Source organism: Pelodiscus sinensis, chromosome 5 (genome assembly GCF_052426305.1).
Source record: "Pelodiscus sinensis isolate ZL-2025 chromosome 5, ASM5242630v1, whole genome shotgun sequence".
Taxonomy (NCBI): Eukaryota; Metazoa; Chordata; order Testudines; family Trionychidae; genus Pelodiscus; species Pelodiscus sinensis.
In genome coordinates, this window is record NC_143056.1 from 93,573,452 (window position 1) to 93,600,122 (window position 26,671).

Here is a 26,671-nt window from a genome sequence, read left to right on the forward strand (position 1 = left end):
TATATGACTGGCAGATTTTTTTTTTTTTAAACCGGAACACCTAGTCACAAAGGGACCCTTTTTATTCTGGCAAAGCTGATAAAAGTCTATTCAGCAGGGACATGGCACTAAGTCAGCTCCCTACCTGTCCTCGCTCCGCACAGCTCCTAGAAGTGGCTGCCAGAATAGCATAAGTATGTGGGTGGCCTGGGAAGCTCCACAGCTGGCTTTGCAGTTCCCATTGGCCAGAAAGTGTGACCAATGGGAACAGTGGATAGGCACAAGGGCAGTGTGTGGAGTTCTGTAGCTGCTGGGACCTGTGGCTGCTTCCTGAGAGCTGTGGTAAGCATCATAGGATCTTATACTCCCTCCTGGAGCCTTCATCCCCCACACCATAATCCCAAGACCTAGCCTGCACCTCATACCCCTCATCCCTTGCCCCACCCCAGAGTTCACCCTTCCCCTCCCCCCCAACAAGAGCCTTTAGTCCCCTGCACTTAGAATAAAAATGGACCACTGTTGCCATATGTGTGGTCTGGACAAATGGTGGTACAAAAACTGAGACATCTCTCTCTTTTTCTTACATATCTCCAGGATCCAGATTTTTAGAATGTTGGCAATATTTGAAATGCTGCCAAATGGACAAATTATTTTTTAAAAGTTTACAACTCAGCAAAACCTAAATGGAATTTCATGAAATAAAGAAAAGACACTTATCTAGTTTGGAGGGGTTTTTTCCTTGATGAATTTCAAAGGCCTAATGCAAACAACGATGGTGTCACACCTTGTCATTGGAAAAACACAAAGATTATTTAATAAAAGTAGGCAATTAAATATAGAAATTCCTATCCGCTCTCCTGATAATGAGTTCACTCATCTTTTCCCTTCACATTTCCAGTTCACAGATACCACAAGACTGTGAGTCCTGTATTCACAATTACAGTATAAATGTAATTGAAGTACAAGATAAGGCGTATTTTGACTTTCAGAACAGCCTTTTCATCTATTTAAAAAACAACAGTAAGAATACCAAAGTTAAAATGTGGAACTGCAAAATCATTTTAGGCAAGGCCCAAAGATTTTTATTTTTGCCTGGGGACTTGTATAAGAAATCTGTTATAAGGACCTATTTTTTGTTACAGATTTTTACCTCCCCTGGAACGTCACTGATGGCTGACCCTCTTTAAATCCTTTGCCATGCAAATTTCTGTGTGCATATCCTCTATATGAGTATCCAGTGTCTAACCAGATTTGTCAGTTGCTTGGGAGGAAGCTTCCTTGAGGCTTGCGTAACAGTGCAGAAGTCTGCACCAGAGGGGTTTAAGTTCTAGTGAACGCTAGTGTACCACATACCGATTGGCCCATTTATACCCTACTGTTGCATTCTAAAAGTTCCCCGGTGCATATTAATGCAGTACTCTTTGAACGTGGACTATATTAATATGCACTAGGGAACTTTTTATGTGCCTCGCCAGTCAATTTAGCAGATGACATGCTAGTGGGCACTAGAATTTATACCCTTTTGATGCAGAATAATGTACTACATATAACAGCCCTAAGATTACAAGTCTGAGAAACAAGCAAGGCAGGTTTCAACTGCAGCTAAATTTATGGATGTACTGAAACTGCTGATGCAAAGAAGTTAAATAACACAAAAGGGAATGAAGCTTTAGACCTAAATTACAGTTGTTCAATGTATTTAATGATACAGTGATGCAAATTTTTCAGCAAAGCACCCTGTGATATTAGCATTTCAAGCAACCTAAATACACTTAACTACGCATTTAGTTTGGCTATAATAGGATACTTGCTGTAAATCTAAAGGAATATATCTAGTTAGTCATTATTGTATATTTTTAAAAGGTACCCTAGCTATTAAAACACATTTATGAATACTTAAACAGTTATGTTTTACATACATATCTTGGTTTTTAAACTTGAAATATCTTTTAAATCTTTTCCCCTTTAATAATAAAAACAAACACACTGTTGTGAAATAGTGGCCTTGTAACATACCAGTTTAATTTTAAAATTTGTTGATTTTTTTTAAGTTGATCTCTGTGTAGGGTGCTGAATTGGGAGGGAAGACTGGTCATCTTAAATCTGCATGAGACTGTATTTTGAACTTTTCCTGACTCAATAAGATCTTGCAATCTCAGAGTTTTGCTTTCCAGCTATTTGAACTAATTAATGAGAGAGACTTTTACCAAACAGTTACAGAAAGAAGCAAAAGGAGACTCTTCATGAAAATAGACCTTAAAAAAGAGTCCTGGTCTGATTATCACTGAGGCCCAGATTCAGCAATAATATATGTTAAGTATGTTTTATCTGCTGCTGGAGGAAATCATCAATTATAATTAGGATGCAAAACAATATGTATCAATTTGACATGTTCAGAGCTTGATAAATGCCATATAGTAAATAGTAGGCTGTCAATTGATGTGTGTTAATGCCTGCAATTAATGCAGGGAAGGATTAATGTGAATTTTTGTAATGCGTTAATCACAGGCGTTAATGCTGTGCTGCCCCTTTGAAGCGCTGCTCTGGCGTTTCAAAAAGGCAGCACATTAGGCGTGCCCAGCTGATCCCCGCTCCACTGCCCCTTTGAAGTGCCAATCCGCGGAGCTTCAAATCCCCTAAAAAAGAGTCCTGGGGCAGATTCAAAGGGGCAGTGCTGCCCGGAGCCCGGGGTCAGCTGGGCACTCCAGCTGATAATGGCCTCCTGCGATGCTACCTGTTGGAAATGCCAGGGCAGCATTTGAGGGGCAGCAAGGCATGGAGCCTGGGTCAGGTGGGGACTCCAGCTGAGCTTGGCCTCCCTTGGTGCTGCCCCTTGGAAACGTCAGGGTGGCCTTTCCAAAGGGCAGCTGCACTGTGCCTGGGGTCAGCTTAGGACTCCAATTGATCCTGGGCTTCCGCAGTGCTGCCCCTTTGAAATGCTGGGCTTCCACAGTGCTGCCCCTTTGAAACGCTTCCATAGTGTTTCAAAGGGGCAGTGCATGCAATTAATTGCGCGATTAATCATGATTCAATTTTTTAACAGCTTGAGTAAATACCAAAACTTTACCCTTTCCAGGCAAAATCTAAAAAACTATTTATGAATTTTGCCAGCATAAGAGGTCTCTTAGTTGGCATAATGTGACATAGCTATACCAACTGAGCCCTAGCACAGGGGTGCTGGTGGTAGGACAAAGGTTACCTGAAATACAGGAATTCACAACTAACATGGTCATAACCAGTTAGTATAAATGAAAGTGGTTCCTTAACTGCTCCAATAGAGCATGTCTACACTAGGAAATTATTTCAAAATAACTCCTGAAATAACTAGTTCAAAATTAAGTTTATTCCACAAGGAAAGCTCAAGCAGTTATTTCAAAATAACCAGCACCTTATTTCGAAATCATGGGCTTGGTAGCATGGACACTGTGCTTGCTATTTCAAAATAAGGGGTTATTTCGAAATAACTCCATAGTGTAGACTAGGGCATATATACTGATGGACCAGGGCCAATGCAACTATCTCATTCTTGTGCTCCCACATCTCATGTCTTATATGCTTATTGTAAACACCTAATCCACAACTAAGCATTCTAGTGCTATGGTAATACAAATAAATAACAGTTAATAATAAATGCACCATGAGAATTAAAGTCATCTAACTTATTCCCCTTTTCTCCAGCAATACACATATCTTTGCACAGGGGCCAATTTGCAGAATAATATCCCTTGCCTTATAGTATTGTGGACACTTAGGTTAGGCAATTTGAGACTACTTAGCATTGCAGAAACAGCCTATGATAGTATAAAATAGGCACAGAGTGAAATATGTGTATGAAACAAGAGGATGTACTTTGTCATTACCCAGGAATTGTGAAGAAGATCCATGAGGAAATTGATAGGGTGGGGGCAAAAACTACACATGTCTAAGTCACAAATTAGGCTTTCAAGGTTTCCAATGAGATGTAGACTTAAACCTAAATTGACGTACTGAATCCAATTACTATTATTTTTCAAATGCAGTATATTTCCCATGTATGATTGTAATTTGAATAATGCTATTGCTATTCAATGGTAAATTTACATTGTTGCAGTATGCTAAATTAATCAAAGGTGGTGGGTTAGGTTTCCAAATGTTCATTAGAATAGGGAAAATGGGCTCACTATTATTTTAGTTGTACTGATCCCTTTGATTTACATGTTAAAGCCCCAGCAAACCACATTATAAAAATTAGTGAGCAGCTGCAGCTGGAATTTTTTATGGGTTCATTCTTCCAAGGGGCTACATTTTATCAAAGAAGCTATCCTTCATCAAATAAAGGTACGTATTAAATACCCGGGTTTCCCAACTATTTCCAAAATATCTACCCTTTCCATTTATGTGGGTTAGATATACTGTCTGAAAATTGAGGAAGAGCCACTGTGTGCAGAAGACAACATAAGAACATAGCCAGTTGAAAGGCATTCATTAAAGAAAATGTAAATAACTTTAGCAAGGGGGAAACACCAAATGGTATCCTTGACATAGAGTGACTTTGATTCCTCTCCTCTCCATTTGTAAAACTTTTGAATACCTAATATTTTTATGGCATTTAAAGCCTGTTTCATGACTTTGATGCACAATTTGCATGCATGATTTATCACCATCATATAAGATTCCAAAATGGTCTAGAACATTCTAGAAGGTTAGTGAAAAAGGAATCCACATATGGAATACCTGACACCTTTTACTTTGAACATTCTGTTTTCCCTGTTGTCACTCTCCGAGCCCAGCACTAGGCAATCCTCTGGATCAGCTGCCCCTAACTCTGGTCCTGTCTCCAAGTTATACTTGTGGAGCGTTTCCTTCCCACATGACACTCTTCATGTGCAAGGAATAGCCTTGCACAACACTGACTTCAAGTTTCCAAAGATCCCTTGGAGAGGGCTTGTTTGAGATCAGGATCCATGGCAGAAGAAGCAGATGGGTGGCCCAAACCTGGGTATGGCTATATTTCTACCAGCCTTGAAAACTGCTAAAGGAAATGATACAGTATCAGGGTTTATTGTCCATCTTCTAAAGGTGAGATCCTCCAGTGTAGATATGAACACGGAGATTCTCAGTTTCCTTTGCTATAGTAGTGCTGCACTGCAGTGGAGGAGGGCTATGGAGTGAGATCTCTCTCCCACTGATTCCTCAGGATCCATGAGATTCAGAGGCAGTTCCAGCAGTTGGTTTCAAATGGGGGAAAGCAAGGAGTGGAGCAGGATTCCCTTCCTGACCACCCAATAAAACGACATGAGGGAATTTTTACTAAAGAAACTTTCTGGAGATGCATTGTCTTTGCAGGATGTAATGTGAGAGCTAGTGACCCAGCCTTTTGTGCTGACCCGTTGAGAATATGTTAAACTGCTAATATTTTTCATTTCTTGGCTCATTGGGTGTTACCCATTGCTATCCACTGGAGTACAATATATAGCTTTGTAGAAACATTATTGATAGGTTTTTATTTTTTAACATTGAAAAGCGTCGCCATAGTATGCATTACACTGGCTGTTGTATATGAATATAAGCTACTGAAATTTTCCTGAAGCGTTAGTGATATTTAGAGGAATGTAACATTTGGAAAGCCATTTCTTCCCTATTCCTCCATCGTACGTATTCTGTCACAGTACAGTCCCAGGCAGACATCTGTACAGCCTGTCAATTTCCTAAAGAAAAAAAGAGCATGTCCTGAGTGTAAATTATGCAAGCTCTGTATTAGCCTCGTGTGGCCCTTAAAAAATTAAACAAAACAAAACCCACAAGATCCATTAGAAACTACTTTAGGTTTTTCATAAGGCTCTTTAATGCTCCGTACCTAATAAAATATGAATCACAATAGGCTTCAGTGTAACAATGAGGATAGGAAATTGAAATAAAAATAGTGAAAATAACTCTCAGCTCTTATGGTATCATGTTTGAGGAATTCAGCATAGTAAATTCATTCATGAGACCTGAGCTAAAAATAAGGAAACAGAGCCTCAGATGATTATACATTAGTGTAACTCTATTTGTCTCAGTTATACTGATTTACTCCAGCTGAGGATCTGGCTGGCTGACCGCATTCTTAATTCAAGGGGGAAAAATTTAAAGAGAGAGAAAATAATTTTCAAAGTGAGGCAGCCATTCACCCAAGGGATAAATTATAAAGGTAAATACTCTTGACTATCAACTGTACCATAACACAAGCGAAAACAAAGAATACAGAAACAAGGTAGACTATAGACATATTGCTAAGCTATTGAAATTTCATTTTATCATTGTTCTAATTTTTTTTTCATTCAGCAAATAAGTGTAAAATTAAAATTGATATGGTAGAGAAGTTTGAATGGTGGGAGGAAAAAGAGGGGAAATTGCTTTTAATGTTTCAGACTTCTGCCAATCTTAAATTCAGTCATTTTACAATGAAAAGAATCTTTGAATCTTGATTTTTGTTTAAGAGTTCAGTGGTTGGATATTAGGCTGCCATACATTTCCTTACCTCCACTGAAGTCAGTGATCAGTAATGCTGGTTTATACTAGTCAGGGCAAGGGACCAAATCCCTTTCTCCTCCTATTGAGATTAATTAGATGGCTTTCAGCTTAATTCATGTAGTATTTTGATAGTTTACAGTGTGCAGTTCTGTCCCTGTGAATGAAAAATTCAAAAAGTGCAGGCCTTTTGAATTTTAGAAAGGAAGATGCTACTGTACCATTTTGCATTTATCTTGGCTTCATATTTATTTGTGACTTGACTAACATCCTAAAGATCGTATCCTATAAAAAGTGAAACCAACATGGTAAAATATTTATGGATTCTTTAATATTTTAGCACCTCTCAGTACTAAAATCATGTTCTTTCCTCAGAACAAAAGCCTGAAGAACAAGCTCCTGTCGGGAAACAAGCTTTGTGGTATCCATGCAGAAGAGGTGAGTACAGTTTCTTACTGTTCTAATCTTAACACACCCAGAGAGAGAAGGAGAATGTTGAGGATTGCCATAAAAAATGTCACACAGGGACTCTGGGCTAGATAATATAGTCATCATGTGTATCTACAGCTAGAGTTCAAAGCATCCATGCTTCTAAAATCTCTCATTTGCTCCCATGATAAAAGTATTACACATACACTAGGAAACAAAACACAAAATACAGATTCTGCCAAATCCCAGGATCCCAAGCACTGATTTTCTCCATTGGCCCTAATATCTAAAAGTAGTAGTAATAACTCTATTGCTTGAATACTTGTAAATAATTCAGAATAAAGCTTTGGATAAATGATTTTTGATGTTGAAGTGTATGATTTAAAAACGCATGCGTTGCACTTTAGCAAATAAAGAATAAGAAATGGTACCTCTGCCAAGGAGCTGGCAATCTCATACAGACAACATTAAAGCCCTGATTCTTCAATCACTTAAACATGTGAATGATTTTACTCACATGAACAGTGTTAGAAAGCTACTAAAGGGTACTACTGCAGTGAGTAAAGTTATACACAGGTTTGAGCAGTGCCCTATAGTTACCAGGTGAAGTCAAACTAGAGAAGCATAAAATAAAGACTCATCAACAATAGGGAACAATTAGACATTGCCAAGAAAATAGACAAGATGATCTAATAATACAACTTGTATTCTGATGAATCTACAAAAGCCAAAGTATATCGATAGAACACCACAGAATTATCACACTTTAAATCAAATACATTTTAATTAAGAAACAGATTTTAAAACGTGTATTTTCAAAGTTATAGAGCTACATTCATAGCTGGTCTAAATAACCAATTTTCATTTATTTCAACTGAGCTAAACCACTGAAAATCGGCAACACTAAGGTGCAATAGCTTCTTTTCTCTTGCTTTGCTCAAGCTACATCATCATATCTCTTCCTGGTTTACGCTGCAGTGTTTGGTTTTTAATGTAGTTAAATACATTTTTCTTCCTTTTCAGTAATTTTAACATTACTGAATTGTTAAAGCCCTGGACTAAAAGTGTTATTTTTTTTCTTTTCTGCTAATTTCCTCAGGGTTCGTCGCATCTTCAATTTTTAGTACTATTTAACTTCATTTTTTCTATTAGCTTTGCATTTTTTTAAATACATTTTAATGTTTGCAACAAAGCTGTGTATAAACTAGCATGGACATACATTTAAATGGAAAACAGGAAATTTGACTTTCCAATATTTGGTATGAAATCAGTGTCGATGCATATATTGTGAAAAAATCTTGTCTTTGTCCTGGGAGTTTGAATTGATTAGAATCAGAACTGCTTGCAGCCTGTCTCCAAAAATTCACATTGACATAGCTTTCAAGTTAGAGGCCTCTTCAAATACTACCATACATTTTTAAAAGTAAGATATTAAAAAACCCCAACTCCAGTTCTCATCAAAACTCACAGCAGGAGACTCATTGTGAATCATACACATGGAGCTTAAGAAATCTAGCTGTAACATTGCTTCTTATGGACCAGATGGTGCTTTCCTTTTCTGCAGGCACAGGAGAACCTAAAGTGCTGAGAATTGCATTGGTTCCACCTCACAAGGGAAGTTTAGGGATTAAAGGCAGCAAAAGCACTCCAGACCTCCCTTAGTGTGCCATGCAGCTCTGCTTTCTCTAGGACTCCCCAAAGGCGGGGGGAGGCATGGCAGACCATTTTGAAGGAGGGCTGAGGTAATCCAGATTAGCAGGCCTCTGTACAATGATCAGTCTTATTAACAATTGCTCCAGCTAATGTGTTGTAGTTACAGCAGTAGAGAGATTCCCATTAATTTCTATGACTTAAACCAGCGGGAGCAGACTTAATCCACATGTATACTCACATTATTTTCAGATTGATGCACAATATGCAATAGAATTAAATCGGGAGCTAGAAACATAAAAGGTAGCAAGAAAACATCCTACAAATATATTACTCAATGAAGAGAGAAAAACAGTAACAGAAAATGTGGAAATGGCAGAGGTGCTTAAGTTGGACACCTAACGTAGTGGATCCCAGTGAAAATGGAATAGGTTCAGAAGCTGAAATAGGAAAAGAGCAAGTTAAAAATTACGTCAACAACTTGGTGTCTTCAAGGCACCAAGGCCTGATGAAATGCATCCTAGAATATTTAAGGATATATCTAAGCCACTGGCTATTATGCTATAAGCTATAATGGAATATGGAAGAGATTCCAGAAGACTAGAAAAGGGCAAATATAGTACCCATCTATAAGAAGAGGAATAATGACAACCCAGGGAACTACAGACCAGTCATCTTAACTTCTGTACCCAGAAAAGATAATGGAACAAATAATTAAGGAATATATTTGCAAATATCTATAAGATAACACTGCTCTACAGCCAAAATGCTTCTGATATAAATGTAGTCAAACTTTACTAATTCTGGGTCACTGAGAACGAAAATGATGCTTAAAATTGTTGTTTGGCTCTAGTTTTCAAGATATGTTATTGGGTCAGTATATAGACCCTTGACTTGCGAATGGCGGAGGATAAGTGAGTTATAAAAGGAAGGGATCTCAATTTAAACCAGAAATGACTAAAATACACCTTTGACTGGATCTATGAATAAATCTATGACTAGGTTTGGACAGTACTTGCTTTTGAGGCAAAACAATGAATGATACAATCTGAAGCTGGTATTGAATCATACATGATATGAATTGCATCATGTTATTCCTAGAAGTCATGGATGATGCAATCATAATGAAGCTTACATCACTCTGCTGAACAAATTGCCCTATATCAGCTCTAGAAATCATACAGTGTCGTGCTCTCTTATTTGTCAGTGTTTGGTTTTGCAAAGGGACACATTTCTGTTTAGCCAAAGTGAGCAGAGATGCCTCGTACTTCTGCTATGTTTGTGGTGAAGTGACTTTTGCATCACAAAAGCGCAGTATAACCACTATGGTTAAGAAAGCCTCTCACCTTTATTTTGGCTGCAAAATTGGAAACCAGGACAAGAGGTGGGCCCCACACATATGCTGCAACACTTGTGCAACAAATCTTTGCCAGTGGTTGAACAGGAAAAGGAAAGCTATGCCTTTTGCAGTGCCAATGATTTGGAGAGAGCCAACAGATCATACCAGCAGTTGTTACTTCTGCATAGTGTCTCCAGTTGGGAAAGGTGTGTCAAAGAAGAAAAAGTGGACTGTGCATTATCCAAACATTCCATCAGCTATACGCCCAGTACCCCACGGAGAAGGACTGCTGGTTCCTGATGCACCAGAATCATTCTCACTTGAGTCAGACAAGGAAGAGGAAGAAACTTCTGGTCCTGAACCATCAATGTCACAGGACCCACATTTTCTCCCATCCTCCTCCTCTGAACCATATCTCATAACACAAGGTGAACTGAATGACCTTGTCAGGGATTTGGAACTACCCAAGAGTAAGGCAGAGCTGTTGGGCTCCAGACTACAGCAGTGGAATCTTCTGGCAGGTGATGTTAGGGTTTCCATGTTCTGTGACCGTCAGAAGGATCTTGTCCCATTCTTCTTCATGGAAGGTGATCTTGTAGCCTGCAACAACATCGATGGTGTGATGGCAGCCCTCAACATCGTTCACGATCCAGATGAGTGGAGACTGTTCATTGATTCATCGAAGACGAGTCTTAAAGCTGTTTTGCTGCATAATGGCAATGTTTTGCCATCAATTCCTGTTGGTCATGCAGTCCATATGAAGGAAACCTATGACAACATGAAACAACTTTTGAGGTACATAAACTATGGCCAACATCAGTGGCAGCTTTGTGGTGATTTGAAGGCTGTTGCTCTCTTGCTTGGTCTGCAGACTGGATACACAAAGTACTGCTGTTTTCTCTGCGAATGGGATAGTCGTGCAAGAGATTCCCACTACATCAAGATAGATTGGCCACTCCGACAGTCATTGGAGCCTGGGAGGAAAAGTGTTCAGCATCCACCACTTGTTGAATCAAGGAAGATTTTGTTACCACCCTTACACATCAAGCTGGGTCTGATGAAAAACTTTGTCAAGGACATGGACAAAACACAAGCAGCTTTCAAGTACCTCCGTGGAAAATTCCCAAGGTTAAGTGAAGCTAAGATAAAGGAAGGTGTCTTTGTTGGTCCTCAGATTCGTGAACTTTTTCAAGATGATGCATTTGACCATGCACTGCGTGGCAAGGAAAAGACTGCATGGAAAGCCTTCCAGTTAGTGGCAATAAATTTTCTTGGAAATAACAAGGCAGATAACTACAGGTTGTTGGTAGAAAACCTCCTCAAGGCATACAAAAGCCTTGATTGCAACATGTCACTAAAGATACATTTTTTGCACTCTCATCTAGATTTTTTTTCCACCAAACTGCGGAGCGATAAGCACGGCGAGCGATTTCACCAGGACATTGCAACAATGGAGAAACACTGTCAGGGCAAATGGAGCCCATCAATGCTTGCAGACTATTGCTGGACAGTGACAAGAGATGCTCCATTTAAAGAATACAAGAGACAAGCCAAGAAGCGCCGAGTAGACACTGAATAGGACTAAACTATGTACATAATAGTTTTTTGCCTTTTGTTTCATAATATATTTTATTTATATAACCCTTTTGCTGATTTTTAAAGTGTTACATAAACAGGACAGATGAAATATTATTATGTAAAGCAACCATAAACACATGAAAAGACCTAGGTTTACAATCTCTACTATCTACACAATATACATAGACGTAAAATGTAAAAACTTAAATATCTTGGAAACTGTAGCCAATCAGTTGTTTTAATTGTCATATTTGAATTCAGCACATACATACATAATAAATAGCACATTTTATCTCTGAAGCAGACAACTTCTCAAAAGTTGTAGACCAGTGTAATGTGTGACAGATAACAGCCACCATGGATTTGCAAAAAAACAAATCATGTCAAACCAAACTGATAGCTTTCTTTGATAGGATAAGTCTAGTGGATAAGGGGGAAGTAGTAGACATGGTATACCTACACTTTAGTAAAGCATTTGATCATCAAATCATAGAACTAGAAGGGGCCTTGAGAGATCGAGTCCAGTCCCTTGCCCTCACAGCAGGACCAAGTGCTGTCTAGATCATCCCTGATAGATGTCTGTCCAACTTTCTCTTAAATATCTCTAGTGATGGAGATTCCGCAATCTCCTTAGGCAATTTATTCCGGTATTTAACCCCCCCCCCCCCCCCGAGAGTTAGGAAGTTTTTCCTAATGTCCAACCTAAACCTACCTTGCTGCAATTTAAGCCCAATGCTCCTTGTCCTATCATCAGAAGCCAAGGAGAACAATTATTCTCCCTCCTCCTTGTTAACACCCTTTTAGACACCTGTGGAGAAATTGAGGAAGGTCCAGAGAAGAGCAACAAAAATGATTAAAGGTCTAGAAAACATGATCTATGAGGGAAAGAACAGGGTTTATGTAGTCTGGAAAAGAGAAGGCATACAGAGGGGTCATACAAGTGTTCAAGTACCTAAAGACTCTTACAAAGAGGAGTAAGGAAAATTGTTCTCCTTAACCTCTGCTGATAGGATAAGGAGCAATGGACTTAAATTGCAGCAAGGGAGGTTTAGGATGGACATTAGGAAAAATTTACTGTCAGGGATCATCTAGACTACGGGGAACAGTCAAGCGAATATATGCAAATTCCATGGGAATTTGCATATCTTCTTACAATCGTACTTTTGAAAGCAGAGCTTTTGAAAGTGAAAGTAGTTAATACACGGCTTTTTCGGTGACACCTCCCCCCCCCATCGAAAAGCCGCGTAAACCTCCTTTTTTGAGGAAGAGCAGCTTTTCGACAAAGAGGGGTGTTCGCTGGAAAAGCCGCATCTTAACTACTTTTACTTTAGAAATCTCTGCTTTCGAAAGTGCAATCTTTCGACCATTCCCTGTAGTCTAGATGAGCCCTGAGTGTGGTTAAACACTGGAATAAATTGTGCAATGAGGCTGCGGAATCTTCATCCCTACAGATTTTTAAGAGCGGATTAGACAAACACCTGACAGAGATGCTCTAAATGGTGCTTGTTCCTGTTATGAGTGCAGGTGACCAGAGTTGACTTCCTTCTATTTCTTTGCTTCTATGAGTTTAGTGCATCTACTGAAATACACAACTTATTTTTATGGTGCCAAGTTGTGAGGTTTTTCTTCCAGTCCTTTACCTAGTAAATCACCTTCAAATCAATGTGTAATTGATTTATGTAAAAGCTAAGTAAGGAAGTCAGGATTTTACCCATGAACAAGTGACTAATTTATTAGGCTAGCTATGTATGACCTAATTGGCTAGACTAGCTGAAAAACACTTATTAACATACAGGACAGTATGAGAAATCCATGGAATGTGTAGAATGTACAATACAGTTCATAGTATTTGTGCGGTGTGGTAGGCTTTATTGTCAGAATTTCAAAGGACAGAACTCTGGGTTATACAAAAAATCTGTGATAGTTGATTATGAATGTGCCTTACTTTTTAAGTGAAGAAATTACATCTTTAAAAATATAGGTAGTCTTTATGAATTATGTGCTAAACCAGTGGTTCCCAACCTTTTCCAAATGGGGACCCATTTTGACAATTCGGGAAGACTTGGTGACCCAAGGCTATTCAAAAACTGGGGAGGGGGAGCAGAGCCACCTGGAGAGACACTTGGCGACCCTTTTGAAATGTAATGGTGACCCATATTTGGGTCCTGACCCGTAGGTTGGGAAACTCTGTACTAAACCCCAGCCTTATGAATTCTGTACTAAACCCTAGTCTGGCACACATACAATGAGATGCTGGCCAGTAGGTTCTTTGGTGTTGTACTCTTTCCAGGATCCAATGGGGTAAGACAGAGGCATACTGTTTCCTTCTGTCTGAATAAGAGTAATATACAAAATGATGGTGGATGCTGGTGTGTCACTCCCTTCAAAATCCCTGCAGGCTGAGCCGTGTGAAATAGCATAGAAGCAAGTTGCCCAATTGTTTTCTCCTTTAAATGCTACTTGCAGATGCTACTTTGCCATTAGATCAGTAAAAGATCCCTCTTTACATCCATAAATTCTTAGAGGTGACACATGCCCTAGTGTGTGTTCATTGACCTTACTGGAATTATACTAGGGATGAATTTAGCTCTAGGAATTTTAATTTTTCAAGCTAGTTGTGTAATTAGCAAATGGGCGATACTAATGTAAATTTAACCATTATTTATTTTGCTGTAGCTGTTCTCTAAGAATCATTGGGACTTTGCACTAAAGATTAGCACAGCATCATCAGCAGTCAAGTGCTGAATATAAAGCTGCCACTGTAGTCAGGATTGAATGGTGGGTGGGTGACACTGTCCCAGAATATTAGTGAGCTGCAGATCTGACAAAAAGCCACAGGGAACCACACTGCTAGTGTCAATTTTAAAACCAGACAGTGTCGTCTACTAACATGTTCCAGAAAAAGCTGGTCAATGTGGTCTTAGACGTCAGCTGGTAAGACATATCAAAAGGTCTCCTTGTTAACAAATGCCAGTGTTGATCAGTGATGAAGACAGCAAGGGATGCTATATGAGCTGTACAGCTGGCAAGTCACATTTTTCCTTTGAAGGTTGATTTCAACCACCCTAGAACACTGGGCCAAAGCTCAGGTGTTAAAATTCTTTTTCAAAGACAAGCAAGCCTTCAGCTGCGCTTACAATATAATGTGTGCTCGCCAATCTGGCATCTTTCCTGTATTCAGTCTTCTTGGGATAATTCAGGGTATGTCTACACTACCCCGCTAGTTCGAACTAGCGGGGTAATGTATGCATACCGCACTTGCTAATGAAGCCCGGGATTTGAATTTCCCGGGCTTCATTAGCATAAGCGGGGAGCTGCCATTTTTAAATCCCCGCTGCTTCAAACCCCGTGCAGCGCGGTTACACGGGGCTCGAACTAGGTAGTTCGGACTAGGGTACCTATTCCGAACTACCGGTACACCTCGTTTCACGAGGAGTAACGGTAGTTCGGAGTAGGAACCTAGTCCGAACTACCTAGTTCGAGCCCCATGTAGCCACGCTGCACGGGGTTCGAAGCAGCGGGGATTTAAAAATGGCGGCTCCCCGCTTATGCTAATGAAGCCCGGGAAATTCAAATCCCGGGCTTCATTAGCAAGTGCGGTATGCATACATTACCCCGCTAGTTCGAACTAGCGGGGTAGTGTAGACATACCCTTAGTGTAGAATAGCAACTCTCTCTCTATAATCTACGAGGGTAAATCAAAAAGTATCTGCAATGTATTTATTAAAATTAACACAACAGCAATACAGAACTCATAAGTGTATCTTTTTTTCAACATAGTTCCCCTGCTTTTCAACGCACTTGGTTCAGCGTAACACAAGCTTTTTTATGCCTTCAGAAAAAAATGTTTTCGGCCGGGCAGCATGCCATGTATTCACCGCCTCCTTCAAATCATGGTCACTGGCAAAACGACGGCCTCTTAAAGCAGCTTTGAGGGGTCTCTCTGGCGTTTACTCTCTGGCTCATAGTGGTGGATCCATGTTTCATCACCAGTGACAGTGTGACTCAAGAAAGCGTCACCTTCCTCATGATACTGGTTCAAAAGGCGGTTACAGATGTCCAAGTGGTTACGTCTGTGCTGCTCCATGAGTTGTTTGAGAACCCATTTTGCACAAATTTTACTGAAGTGAAGTTTGTAGTGAATGATTTCATGGGCAGAACCTTGACTAATCTGCAGTTGGTTTGCCACTTCGACAGTCACTCTCCTGTTTTCGAGAGTCAACACACAGACTTGTTCAGTGTTCCTTTCAGTAATCGCTGTGGATGGGGGCCCTGGTTGTTCTTTGTCAGTGACGCTTGTTCGGCCATTTTTGAACATGTTAATCCATTTTTGCTTCAGCGAAGCATGTACAACACTGTCACTGTACTGTGCTGATAGTCTTCAATGAATTTCCGCACCTCTTTCACCTTCAGCCCACAAAAATTGAATCACTGCACGCTGCTCTTCTTTGGTGCATGTGGTAAGCGTATCGGCCATGTTGACCCCACTAGTAGTGAAAGACATCTGAGTGGTCAACGCCAAATATGTTGCTACAATATAGGGAGGTTCCGTGCTTACAGTTGCGTGCGAATTCAGCAGCTGGGGCATTCACAAAGATATGAACACTTTGCGGATACTTTTTGACTTCTCCTCCTATATGTGTACATTTGACTTCCAAGATTTGTTATTAGAATACAACCCCTTAAACTAGTGACTAGAAAATGCTACAGACCTCTCCTGCCCCTGAGCTACTGAATGTGAGAAAGGGAGTGACTTTTAGACTTTTCTACAGCTCAGTGGCAGCTGTATTACATATTATATTAGGACCAAATCCTGGTCCCGTTACAGTCAATAGCAGTAGCTTACTGACTGATAAGACTGAGGCTATTGGCTGTACATGTTTGCAGCTCTGAAAACTCTCTCTCTTCTGTTCCCGCAACATCTGTCATCCAGCAGGACCATGGATGCGTCTCGACTGGAGAGCTTGGGATCCTAATGGCAGGAGACCCAGCAGCCCAGCAGGGGTTGGGGGCAGGCAGTGAGGTTGGAGCCTCACAACAGTACTGGGGCTAGAGCCGGAGAACCCCAGAAGCCAGGGAATATTTGGCTTTCCACAGAAGCACAGGGCCGGGGGCTGACGAAGCTTGGCTTTTTGCAGAAGAACCCTAGCAGCACACAGCAGTTTGGGATCAGGGACTGGAGAACCCTGACCACCTGTCACGGGGTTGGGGGACAGACAATCTCGGCTGCTCACTGCAGCACGGAGCTGGGGAAACCTGGCCGCCTGCAGCAGCCCGGGACTGGGACTGTGGTCAGGGCTGAGGGGCTGGTGGCAGCAGGGCAGACAGTCTGTCTGGGGAGAAGGTAGAAGGGGCCAGAGTCAAGGGGCCAGCTGACTCAGGGCTGGTGGCAGGGGACATTTCCCCTGGACTGGCAAATTCTCTCATTTGGGACCGGTCAGGTCCGGACAGTGCCAGACCAAGGAAGTCCAACCTGTACCTGGTAGTCCACAGAGTGAAATTGACCTTGGTTAGAACAGAATCTTGGCACTTTCTGCTCTCCAAAAATGAGGCCATAAGAGGAAGAAGAAATATGGGCTAGAAGAAGAGCTCAGAATTTAGAGGTAAATATGCTACTAATTTGTTTGGCAGTTTCAGGCGAACCTTTTTTAAGTTTCACATTGTGAGTAGTCTTCAAACACTGAGTTTCATATTGAGTTATAGGCCTCAATGTACTTTGTAAACTAAAAGCAAAGTAAAAGGCTGCAAGGTTTCACCTGGTTTCTCCTCATAACCATGTTAAACCACAATTAGCTCATCTTTTTTTTTTTTTTTTTTTTTTTCATATACAGGCAGTCCCCGGGTTACGTACAAGATAGGGACTGTAGGTTTGTTCTTAAGTTGAATTTGTATGTAAGTCAGAACTGGCGTCCAGATTCAGCTGCTGCTGAAACTGACCAGCGGCTGACTACAGGAAGCCCGAGGCAGAGTTGCCACAAGCGGCTGACTTGGGGACGCCTGGGGCAGAGCAGCTGGGGTGCTGCTGGGTTGGTTCAGTAGTGCCAAGGAGCGGTGCTGCGGGACCAACCCGGCAGCACCCCAGCTGCTCTACCCCAGGCATCGTTGGTGAGAAAAGCCTGGTCTGCTGGGGGGAGAGGGGGAGCACTAGCTGCGCCCCCCCCCCCCAGCAGACCAGGGAGACGTGGGTGGCGGAACCGCCAAGATGCACCGCTGTCCCACCCGCATCCTCCGCGGCTTTGCTCTGTGTCTGTGTCTCCCTGGTCTGCTGGGGGGGGGAACTCCCCCCAGCAGACCAGGGAGACAGGGAGCAAAGCCGCGGAGGACGCCGGCAGCGGGACAGCCGCGGCACGTCTAGGCTGTCCCGCTGCCCGCGTGCTCCGCGGCTTTGCTCCGCGTCTCCCTGGTCTGCTGGGGGGGGCTCCCCCCCCCAGCAGACCAGGGAGACATGGAGCAGCTTTTCTCACCCCGGAGGACGCGGGCGGCGGGACCGCGGTGCATCTGGGCGTCCCGCCGCTCGTGTGCTCCGGGGTGAGAAAAGCCCAGTTCGTAACTGCGGATCCGACAAGTCGGATCCGCGTAACTCCGGGACTACCTGTATCCATAAATTACAGGTCAGAAGGGACCATTGTGATTATCTGGATTTACTTCCCACCTAAGACAAGCTATACAATTTCACCCAGTGATTGTTTCATCTAGCTCAAAGACCTGTCACATTGTAACATGTCTTTTAGAAAGACATGCAATCACAGGCAGTGTGCCACTTCAGTGATACCATTGAAAGGGTAGCTGCTCTTTGTCCTTGGAAGAAAGCTCTCCCAATAACCGAATAAAATCACCCCCACTGAGGAGGGGTACCTTCATGGAAGGGAGAGTGGCTCTCACTGATGAAGCACTATTTACACTAGAGCTTTTCATCATTAAAACTTTTGTTCAGGTGGGTGTTTTTTCAAAAGATTTAATCATGAAAGTTCTGTGTAGATATGGCCTTGCTTAAAGGGTTCCAATTATGGAAAATATGCCAAATCCTTTGATACATCACTCTTCAGGTTAATATCCCTTTTCAGTGGACTTGGGGTGAGAGCTGAATTTCATTACAGAACTCTAACTAGCTTAGATCACCCAGTACTGTAAAGACGATACCATTAAACATGCAAACTGACGTGTGTGGAGGAGTTTAAAAACCTCACCACAACAACAAAAAGTGCTAAATAGCTAGTAATTAGGTACTTGGGTCTTTACATTAATATCTAGTCTGAAGACCGGTTTGAATTATTAAAGTTGTAAAGCCGGCAAAATACTTTATTTGCGATGGTTACTTAAATAAAGGGAAGGCCAAAAAAGGGTGAATAAAGGAACTCATTATCATTCACATCCTGCACTTTTTTTAAACAAAAACCTTTTAAAATAATTGAGAGAAGTAAGACTATAAATGCATTTAAAATTAGTTTTTCACTGTAACGTTCTCTTAAAAAAAAAAAAAAAAGCGCCTTTCTGGGCCAGATCCTCAGATAATATAAATCAGCATAGCTTTGCTGACTTTCATCAGGCAGCAGTCTACATGATCCTTACAATGTGACTCACATACAACAATTAACCACATAATAGAAGTCATTAAACTTCTGTATATTGTGTCTCCTGCTGCCTTTAGCTCTGCTTAGCTGTGAACGGTTGTTAAAATCTCGTGTCCAAAACAGATGAGGTAAACTAACTCCCTACAACAACAAGATAGCTTGTGAACGAGTTCTAATTGGAGGTTACCATTTAACTCTTCCTTGGTTCCCATAATTGCTGTAGACGTGCTGCTGTTACAAAGAATATATATACAGGCATGCAAATAAAAAAAGAGAATAAAATTCTGAAGCTTTGATTTTTTTTTTTTGTGTGTGTGAGCTAATTTCATTTTTTCCATTGTCAGAATTTCTGTCATCTCCTCCTCAGGTTCTCAAATGTAAATGATTTAAAATAACAATTTGTTACCTTTTACTTGCAGTCAAAAAAGATCCAAGCCCAGCTGAAGGAGTTTCGCTATGGGAAAAAGGATTTGATTTTTAAGGTGAGTTTATATTACTAGAGCTAGCTAAGGTATTTACTTTCAGTCAATATAATGTTAAAATCATCCAGATTTTGTTACTGCAGAATTGAAAAAATAATTTCCCTAACTGTCAGCATAATGAAAGATGCTCAAAACTCTCAGTCACAGACATCATTCCCATAATGTGTTCTCTGAAATACCATCTATTTGTCAGAGTTGAAAGGGCAAAGTATGGTATTGCAATGCTTTCTTTGGGAAAAGATAGAGGTGAATTCAAAGCTTCAAAAATTCTGTTATCTCCATCGTTACTTAAAATTGAAATGGAAAAATATTTAGCTCATGGTTATTTACATGAAAATACCAGCATAAACCAATGGCATAGTCAGTGCTCTGCTAGTGACACAAACCTTTCCCATTGTTCCACAGATTCTTGTAAAGGGCTTTTTAATCTTTCTAATTGGGCATTAGAACATTTTATGGCTGTCAGGTGGTTTCTGTTTGATTAGCAGTCCTCTGTGCTAAAGCTGTACAGGATAACATTTAAAGAAAACTCTTCAAATATCTGTGACAAGTAGACAGAATAACTTGTGACAAACATGGAAAATAATCCTGTAGGCATCTAGCTTTTATCCATCTGTGTTCCAGCTCTTTTGAAATTTCTTTCTTCAGCTACAGCTTCTTGACAAGAAACTGAAGTTTCTATGGCTATGTCTACACTACCAGGTTATTTCAAAATAATAACTCCTGAAATTACTATTTTGAAATAAGCTTATTCCTCTTCACAAGCAGGCGTTATTATTTCAAAATAACAAGTCTCTTATTTTGAAATAACAGGTTTGGTAGGGTGCATCTACACTGCACCCGTAGCTCGAAATAAGCTACGCAATTTGAACTATGCAAATTGCGTAGCTTATTTTGAGTCAATTTCAAAGTAGCTGATTTCAGAATTTGGCGCTGTCTACACAGCACTTTATTTCAAAAGAATCACTGTTCTGAAATGTCCCTTACTCCTTGTGGATTGAGGTGTTACAGAGACATCAGAATAGTGAGCCTGTTATATTTTAAAATAGTGGGAGTGCTCAAAAGACATGGAATAGCTATTTGGGGATACATCTAGTATCCTGAAATAGGGCTGCACTGTAGCCATAGCCTTAGTGGGGATGCACACCTTGTTGTTTTGAAATAAGGGAAGTTATTTTGAAATAATTCCTCAGTGTAAACATGCCCTATGAGGTACAGGCAGTCCCCGGGTTACATGGATCCGACTTACATCGGATCCCTACTTACAAACGGGGTGAGGCAACCCTGCACTAGCTGCTTCCCCCCAGCAGACCAGGGAGACGTGAAGCTAGCCCCCCCCCCCCCCCAGCAGACCAGGGAGACGCGGAGCGGCTTTTCTCAGCAGACACCTCAGCTTGAGAATAAAGGACTAAGGGAAGTGAGGTGTGGGAGAATAAAACTGAGCTCTGGAGAAATGTTTGGCTAGAGTTTCCCCTACAATATGTACCAGTTCCGACTTACATACAAATTCAACTTAAGAACAAACCTACAGTCCCTATCTTGTACGTAACCCGGGGACTGCCTGTATACGCAAACCAAATTTCGAGTCAGTCTCATTCACATAAACACTGAAAAGTTTAGATACTCAGCTGAAACATACCCAAATTCCTCTTTCTAAAATCAGACAGATAATATTATGAGAATAGGATGTCTCACAGAATTTTACATACTTCCTACTTCTGGTCTTTTTTGGAACCCTAGCCAGTGGAGGAACAAAATTAGAGGTATGCACTAGACAGGAAAACTCTTATCTGAATTTTCACTATCATTAGGCAGTTGCACCAGCAGTTTGAGGAATTTTCTCTAAATTAGATCTGGGGTTCTAGTTTGGCACTAAAAATGACAGCTAATGAAGTAGAATCAACTCAACAAACAGTTCAGATTCAGTTTGGATTTTAGTAGAAAACTTTAAGATGGGGAATAAAAGATATTATCTAAAAGTGGTTAGGGGGAAAGACTTATTTTATTTGCCTGCAGAGAGGAGGCTAATTACTGTTACCATATGTGCTATATTAGCATCTATGGGGGCCAACAGAGATTGAGTTCAAGTGTGGTAGGCACTGTACAAACAATAAGACATGGTCCTGCCTCAAAGAGCTTGCCATCTAAATTGAAAAGACAAAGGGTGGGCGTGGAATGCAGCACAGAAAGGTGAAGTGACTTGCCAATGGTATATGGCAAATCAATAGCCAACCTGAGAATACAATTTCTCTTGAGTGTCAGTTCTTTACTCTAACTTACCTAGTGGACCTGCTGCCCCTTAGGAAAAGACCTGCAGTTGAGGCACAGGGATGAAGAAAAGGAAGGGGTCAGGAAGTGTTTTTTTCTCTTATGATATACCTGTGGTCTTTTTTCTCCTTCCTCTGAAATATCACAGCTGGAGATGGGACACTGGATGATGCAGGGACAGGTTTCTGAGGTGGCACTGAGCATTCTCTCTCTCTCTCAGGTTCTGGTTTGGCTAGTTCTAGCACGTGTGCTCAGGGGCTAACTGTCCACCATATATATATGTGGGATGGAATTTTCCTCCTCATCAGACTAGAGCAATCTTGGAGATTTTTTGCCTTTCTCTGCAGCATGAGATGAAGATCACTCGCGAAGATCACCTGGATGCATGGGGCACTGGGGCATCTTAGTCTCTCTCCTATTCTATGCTTGTGGTATGTTCATAATTTAGCATCATGTAATATGTCCGTTGTTGGGTTTAGTGTGATATGCAGGAGGTCAACCTAGAAAATATAGCAGTTCCTTCTGGCCTTAAAACTCTAGGGGTATGTCTACATTACAGAGAAAACCGAAGCTGCTGCTGTTGATCTTCCAGGTTTTGAATTAGCGAGTCTAGCGAAGACGCACTAATTCAAACTGAGAGGGGCACTCCCGTCAATGCTGGTAGTCCTGCTTCCACAAGGAGTAAGAGAAGTTGAATGTTCTCCCTTCAACTTCCTGCAGTGTGTACAGTACCAAAAGTCAAGTTAAGGTACTTCCATTTAAGTTGCGTATCTTAATTCAATCTTGTCCCGTAGTGTAGACATCCCCTAAGAACTGAATGTTCTAGGCTGTGCTATAGCAAGTGTGAATTTGGGGAAGTAATTTCATCTCCTTGTACCTTAGAGTAGATCTACACAGCAGGGTTAAAGTGGAATTAAGCTACTCAACTTCAGTTACATCAATCACATAGCTGAAGTTAAAATACAGTAGACTTCCGATAATCCGTCACCTTTGGGACCAGAGTAGGTGGTGCCAGATTATTGGATGTGCTGGACTATGAAGAGGTACTACATACATATAAACACTATATACATATATACACTTCAACACTAATACAGTCTGTAAATTATTCACTTAAACACTAAAAAACCCACGAACTTAAACAAAACACTAAAACTTAAAACTATAATTTTGTTTATTTGCCATGCTGCAAAACTAATCATCTGATGAAACCCTGCTTCATCATCTGTGATATCATCTGGGTTATCGATATCCTCCTCTGCTTCCATAGGGGTGTCGACAACAGTAGGCTCTGATGGTGGTGGTAAAGACAAAGGCTGAACTATCTTCCATGCCCTTGCAAACATATCCCTGAGATCGGCTTGCTTAGAGGACTGCGACTTCTTGGTATAAAAGTTATTCAGAATAATATGAAGGCTCATCACTTCAGCTGCATTGTATTGGCTGCAACTCTCTGCAAATTCAACTAATTTGGAAATAAAATCAGTTGACTCTCGCCAGATATATTTTGCTCTCTCCGTCACTTGCTCTTCTTCTTCCTGAGGTTTTTGTGGATTCATAACACTTTCAGTGATAGCAGCGTCACTCAAAATTTCTACAACTGGTTCATCTTTGTCCATAGCAAGCCATTGTTCAATCTCATTTTCTGTGAGCTTTGCAACAGCATTCTTCTCAGGTACATTTTCAGTTTTTTCCTGTATGTCATTACTGTGTTTAGACCTAACATTAAAACCACAAAATTCCTCTTCATTGGAAGAATTGTCACAAAACCTGATGCTAGACCAAAGTTTTCCCCAACATTTTCGTACAGTAACCTTCTGTACGTCTTTCCAAGCCAATGCGGCCGCATACACAGCATCCTTAAGGATGAAATCAGGTTGAAATTCAAAAACACTGCAGTCTGAGTTTACCAGCTTTCGGACAAAAGACCCGCTGTAGAAACACTTAAAGTTCTGTATCACGCCTTTATCCGTAGGTTGGATCAAAGACGTCACATTTGCTGGCAAATATGTAGTGAAAATATTTCCACTAACAAGCTCCGAAGCGGGCAGATTCGCTCGACAGTTATCGAGCAAAAGAACAGCTTTACTATCCTCCGGTTGACCCCCCTCTTTCTAAAATTCTCCTTAACTGTAGGCACAAAATAATTAAAAAACCAGTCCTTAAAGGTTTCTGCTGTCATCCAAGCATTCCCCTGTGCCTAGTAAATCACTGGCAAACTTGTAAGAGTTTTAAATGCCCTTGGCTTTTTGTACTTCCCTACAACAAAAAGCTGAAGCTTATGCGTGCTGGATGCATTTGCGCATACCAGAACTGTAATGCAGTCTTTGTTTATTTTGAAGCTATGAGCAGCCTTTTCAGCACCACCAACCAGAGTAGAGTTTGGCAAACAACACCATAAGAGCCCGGTCTCATCGGCATTGTATATTTGAGAAGGCGACAAACCGTGTTCCTCTACCAACTGCTCAAAAATAGCGCTATACTCCTCAGTGGCTATGTGATCGGCAGACTTTTGCTTACCACTGATATCTAAAACAAAATACAGGACTATGTAGCACTTTAAAGACTAACAAGATGGTTTATTAGATGATGAGCTTTCGTGGGCCAGACCCACTTCTTCAGATCAAATAGGGGAAGAAAATAGTCACAACCATATATACCAAAGGATACAATTAAAAAAAAATGAACACACATGAAAAGGACAAATCACATTTCAGAACAGAAGGGGGAATGCGGGGTGGGGGGGGAGGAAGGTGAATGCCTGTGAGTTAATGATATTAGAGGTGGGGAAGGGTAGATGTCTGTGAGTTAATGGTATTAAAGTGCTACATAGTCCTGTATTTTGTTTCAGCTACACCAGACTAACACGGCTACATTTCAATCACTGATATCTAACTTACGGATCCCATGCTAATACTTAAAATTACGCAACCAACCTTCTGAAAACACACATGATTCGCTAATGTTCTATTCACTGTGTAACTGTTTTGCTTTTTCTATGAGCACTGGCCCAGTAATGGGCTTACATTCAGAACGCTTTGCACTAAACCACTTAAAGCCACATCCAACTGCTCCATCTTAGGTCTTTTCTGAGTATGTTGGTACATTTAGTAGGCACTTCACTTTCAGCAACAAATACTTGCAACTGATCCTTCTGTTTCTCTGTCATAGATTGTCAAAGATGCAATGTTAAATTCACTCATGATAGTGTTCTGATTTATGCCTCTTTCTAGCATCTTTATAATCTCTAATTTCTGGTTCAATGTCAGTGTTACATGCTTCCTTTTTACACTTTTCATACCACTACCACTAGCACCTTCATTCACCTTTGACTCCATTATTACTGAACACACCGATGGGCGAAAATATTCAAAAGTCAAAACAGCACTGTCTAACGTCACACAATGCCAGTGGCAGACTGACTCAATCCCTTACGGTTTCGCTGAGTTCAGATGCTGCTGCTGCTGCTGCTGCTGCTGCTGCTGCTGCCTTGTGACTCGTTTTTTGCAAAAGCTCACTCACTTGCCATTTTGATGCCAGACTATCGGGAGTGCTGTACTATTGAGTGCCAGACTATTGGAGTTTTACTGTAGCTTAATTCAGCTTTTGGCACTGTCTACACTCTTCCTTCAGCTTCCCTTACTCCTCATGAAATGAGAGTTACCATGAGTTGGACTAAAGTCCTCCAGCTTGACATTATTTTGAAATAAAGGCTTGTAGTGTAGACATGCACTATGTTTTTTTTGGAATAATGTGAGTTATTCTGAAATAACGCTGCCGTGTAGATGTACCTAAGTGTCCTCAGGTGCAAAATGGAATAATATTGTTTATTTACCTCCCAGGGATAACATGAGGATAAATAAATTTAGATAAAGCACTCTTAGGATGTGTCTATACATCACTGTTATTTTGAGAACTAGCTTTATTTCAAAAAAACAATGCAAGTGTCTACCCAGCCATTCCGTTTTGACATCATTTTGAAATAATGGACAGCTTATTTCAAAATCTGTAAACCTCATTCTGTGAGGAATAATGCCTATTCCGAAATAGCTGTTTTGAAATAAGGCATGTGCAGACGCTCCACTGCTGCTATTTTGAAATAGCCCCTCACCGGGGCCATTCTAAGTTACTCCTCCCCAGTGCCTCCTGGGGCTCTAAATCAAGATAGCACATCTACATTAGGGAAGCCTGCCTCGGACTAATTTGGAGGCTTCTCTGCAGTGTAGATGTGCTATTTTGAAATAAGCTATTTCAGAGTAAGTGTGCAGTGTAAATGTACCCTTAGCTCCTTAGCTGGAAAGTGCTAAAGAACTGTAAACTATCAAGAGGTACTCCTGAATCCTGCACATGAAGCACAACTCTCATCATTTACCAGAGAATCTACAATATATCTAGAGATAGAGCTCAGTTGTAAGAAACCTTCATTATTTTTATGTTAATTTGAAATTTTGCCTTGTGTTTAGATTTAATAAAATGACCAGTCAAGTTTGATTAATGAAGGGAAAGAGAATAATAGATTTTAATGCCTATACTGTAGCACTCCAAGAGGAGAGGCCAGCAACAGTGGAACAAAAGAAGTTTGAGAGTGAATTTCTATGTATGTTCTTCAGGGGCCAACTGCCTATATCAAAGAAACTGTTGGTTGTAACAACTGTTGTGCATATAAAATTGAGTAGAATCCCTTAGGTATGAAGTACAGGTCTCACATTCTTTGGTTTTATTGGCGAGTTGTTAGCTTTTCACACCCTTTGGGCTCAATTTTAGAGGTTTCTCTCATTGTTGGGGGTTCCCAGCCTCATGGAAGTATGGGTTGTGTCCCTACCATCATTTTCCTCTGACAGTAGAAGCCTTCATTCTCTGCTATGGGCTCAGTAGAATCCCTTCTT

At 40.8% G+C, this 26,671-nt stretch overlaps 1 protein-coding gene across 2 annotated transcripts in view; it reads left to right on the forward strand.

Moving 5' to 3' along the window:
- The window catches only part of LUZP2 (leucine zipper protein 2), a 446,738-nt gene that overhangs the window by 323,596 nt on the left and 96,471 nt on the right, over positions 1 to 26,671 (forward strand). For both annotated transcript variants that reach the window (XM_014573955.4, XM_075927755.2), the window contains 2 exons: positions 6,844 to 6,906; positions 19,455 to 19,517. In XM_014573955.4, the coding sequence (XP_014429441.1) occupies positions 6,844 to 6,906; positions 19,455 to 19,517 (126 nt within the window). The remainder of the gene's footprint in view (positions 1 to 6,843; positions 6,907 to 19,454; positions 19,518 to 26,671) is intronic.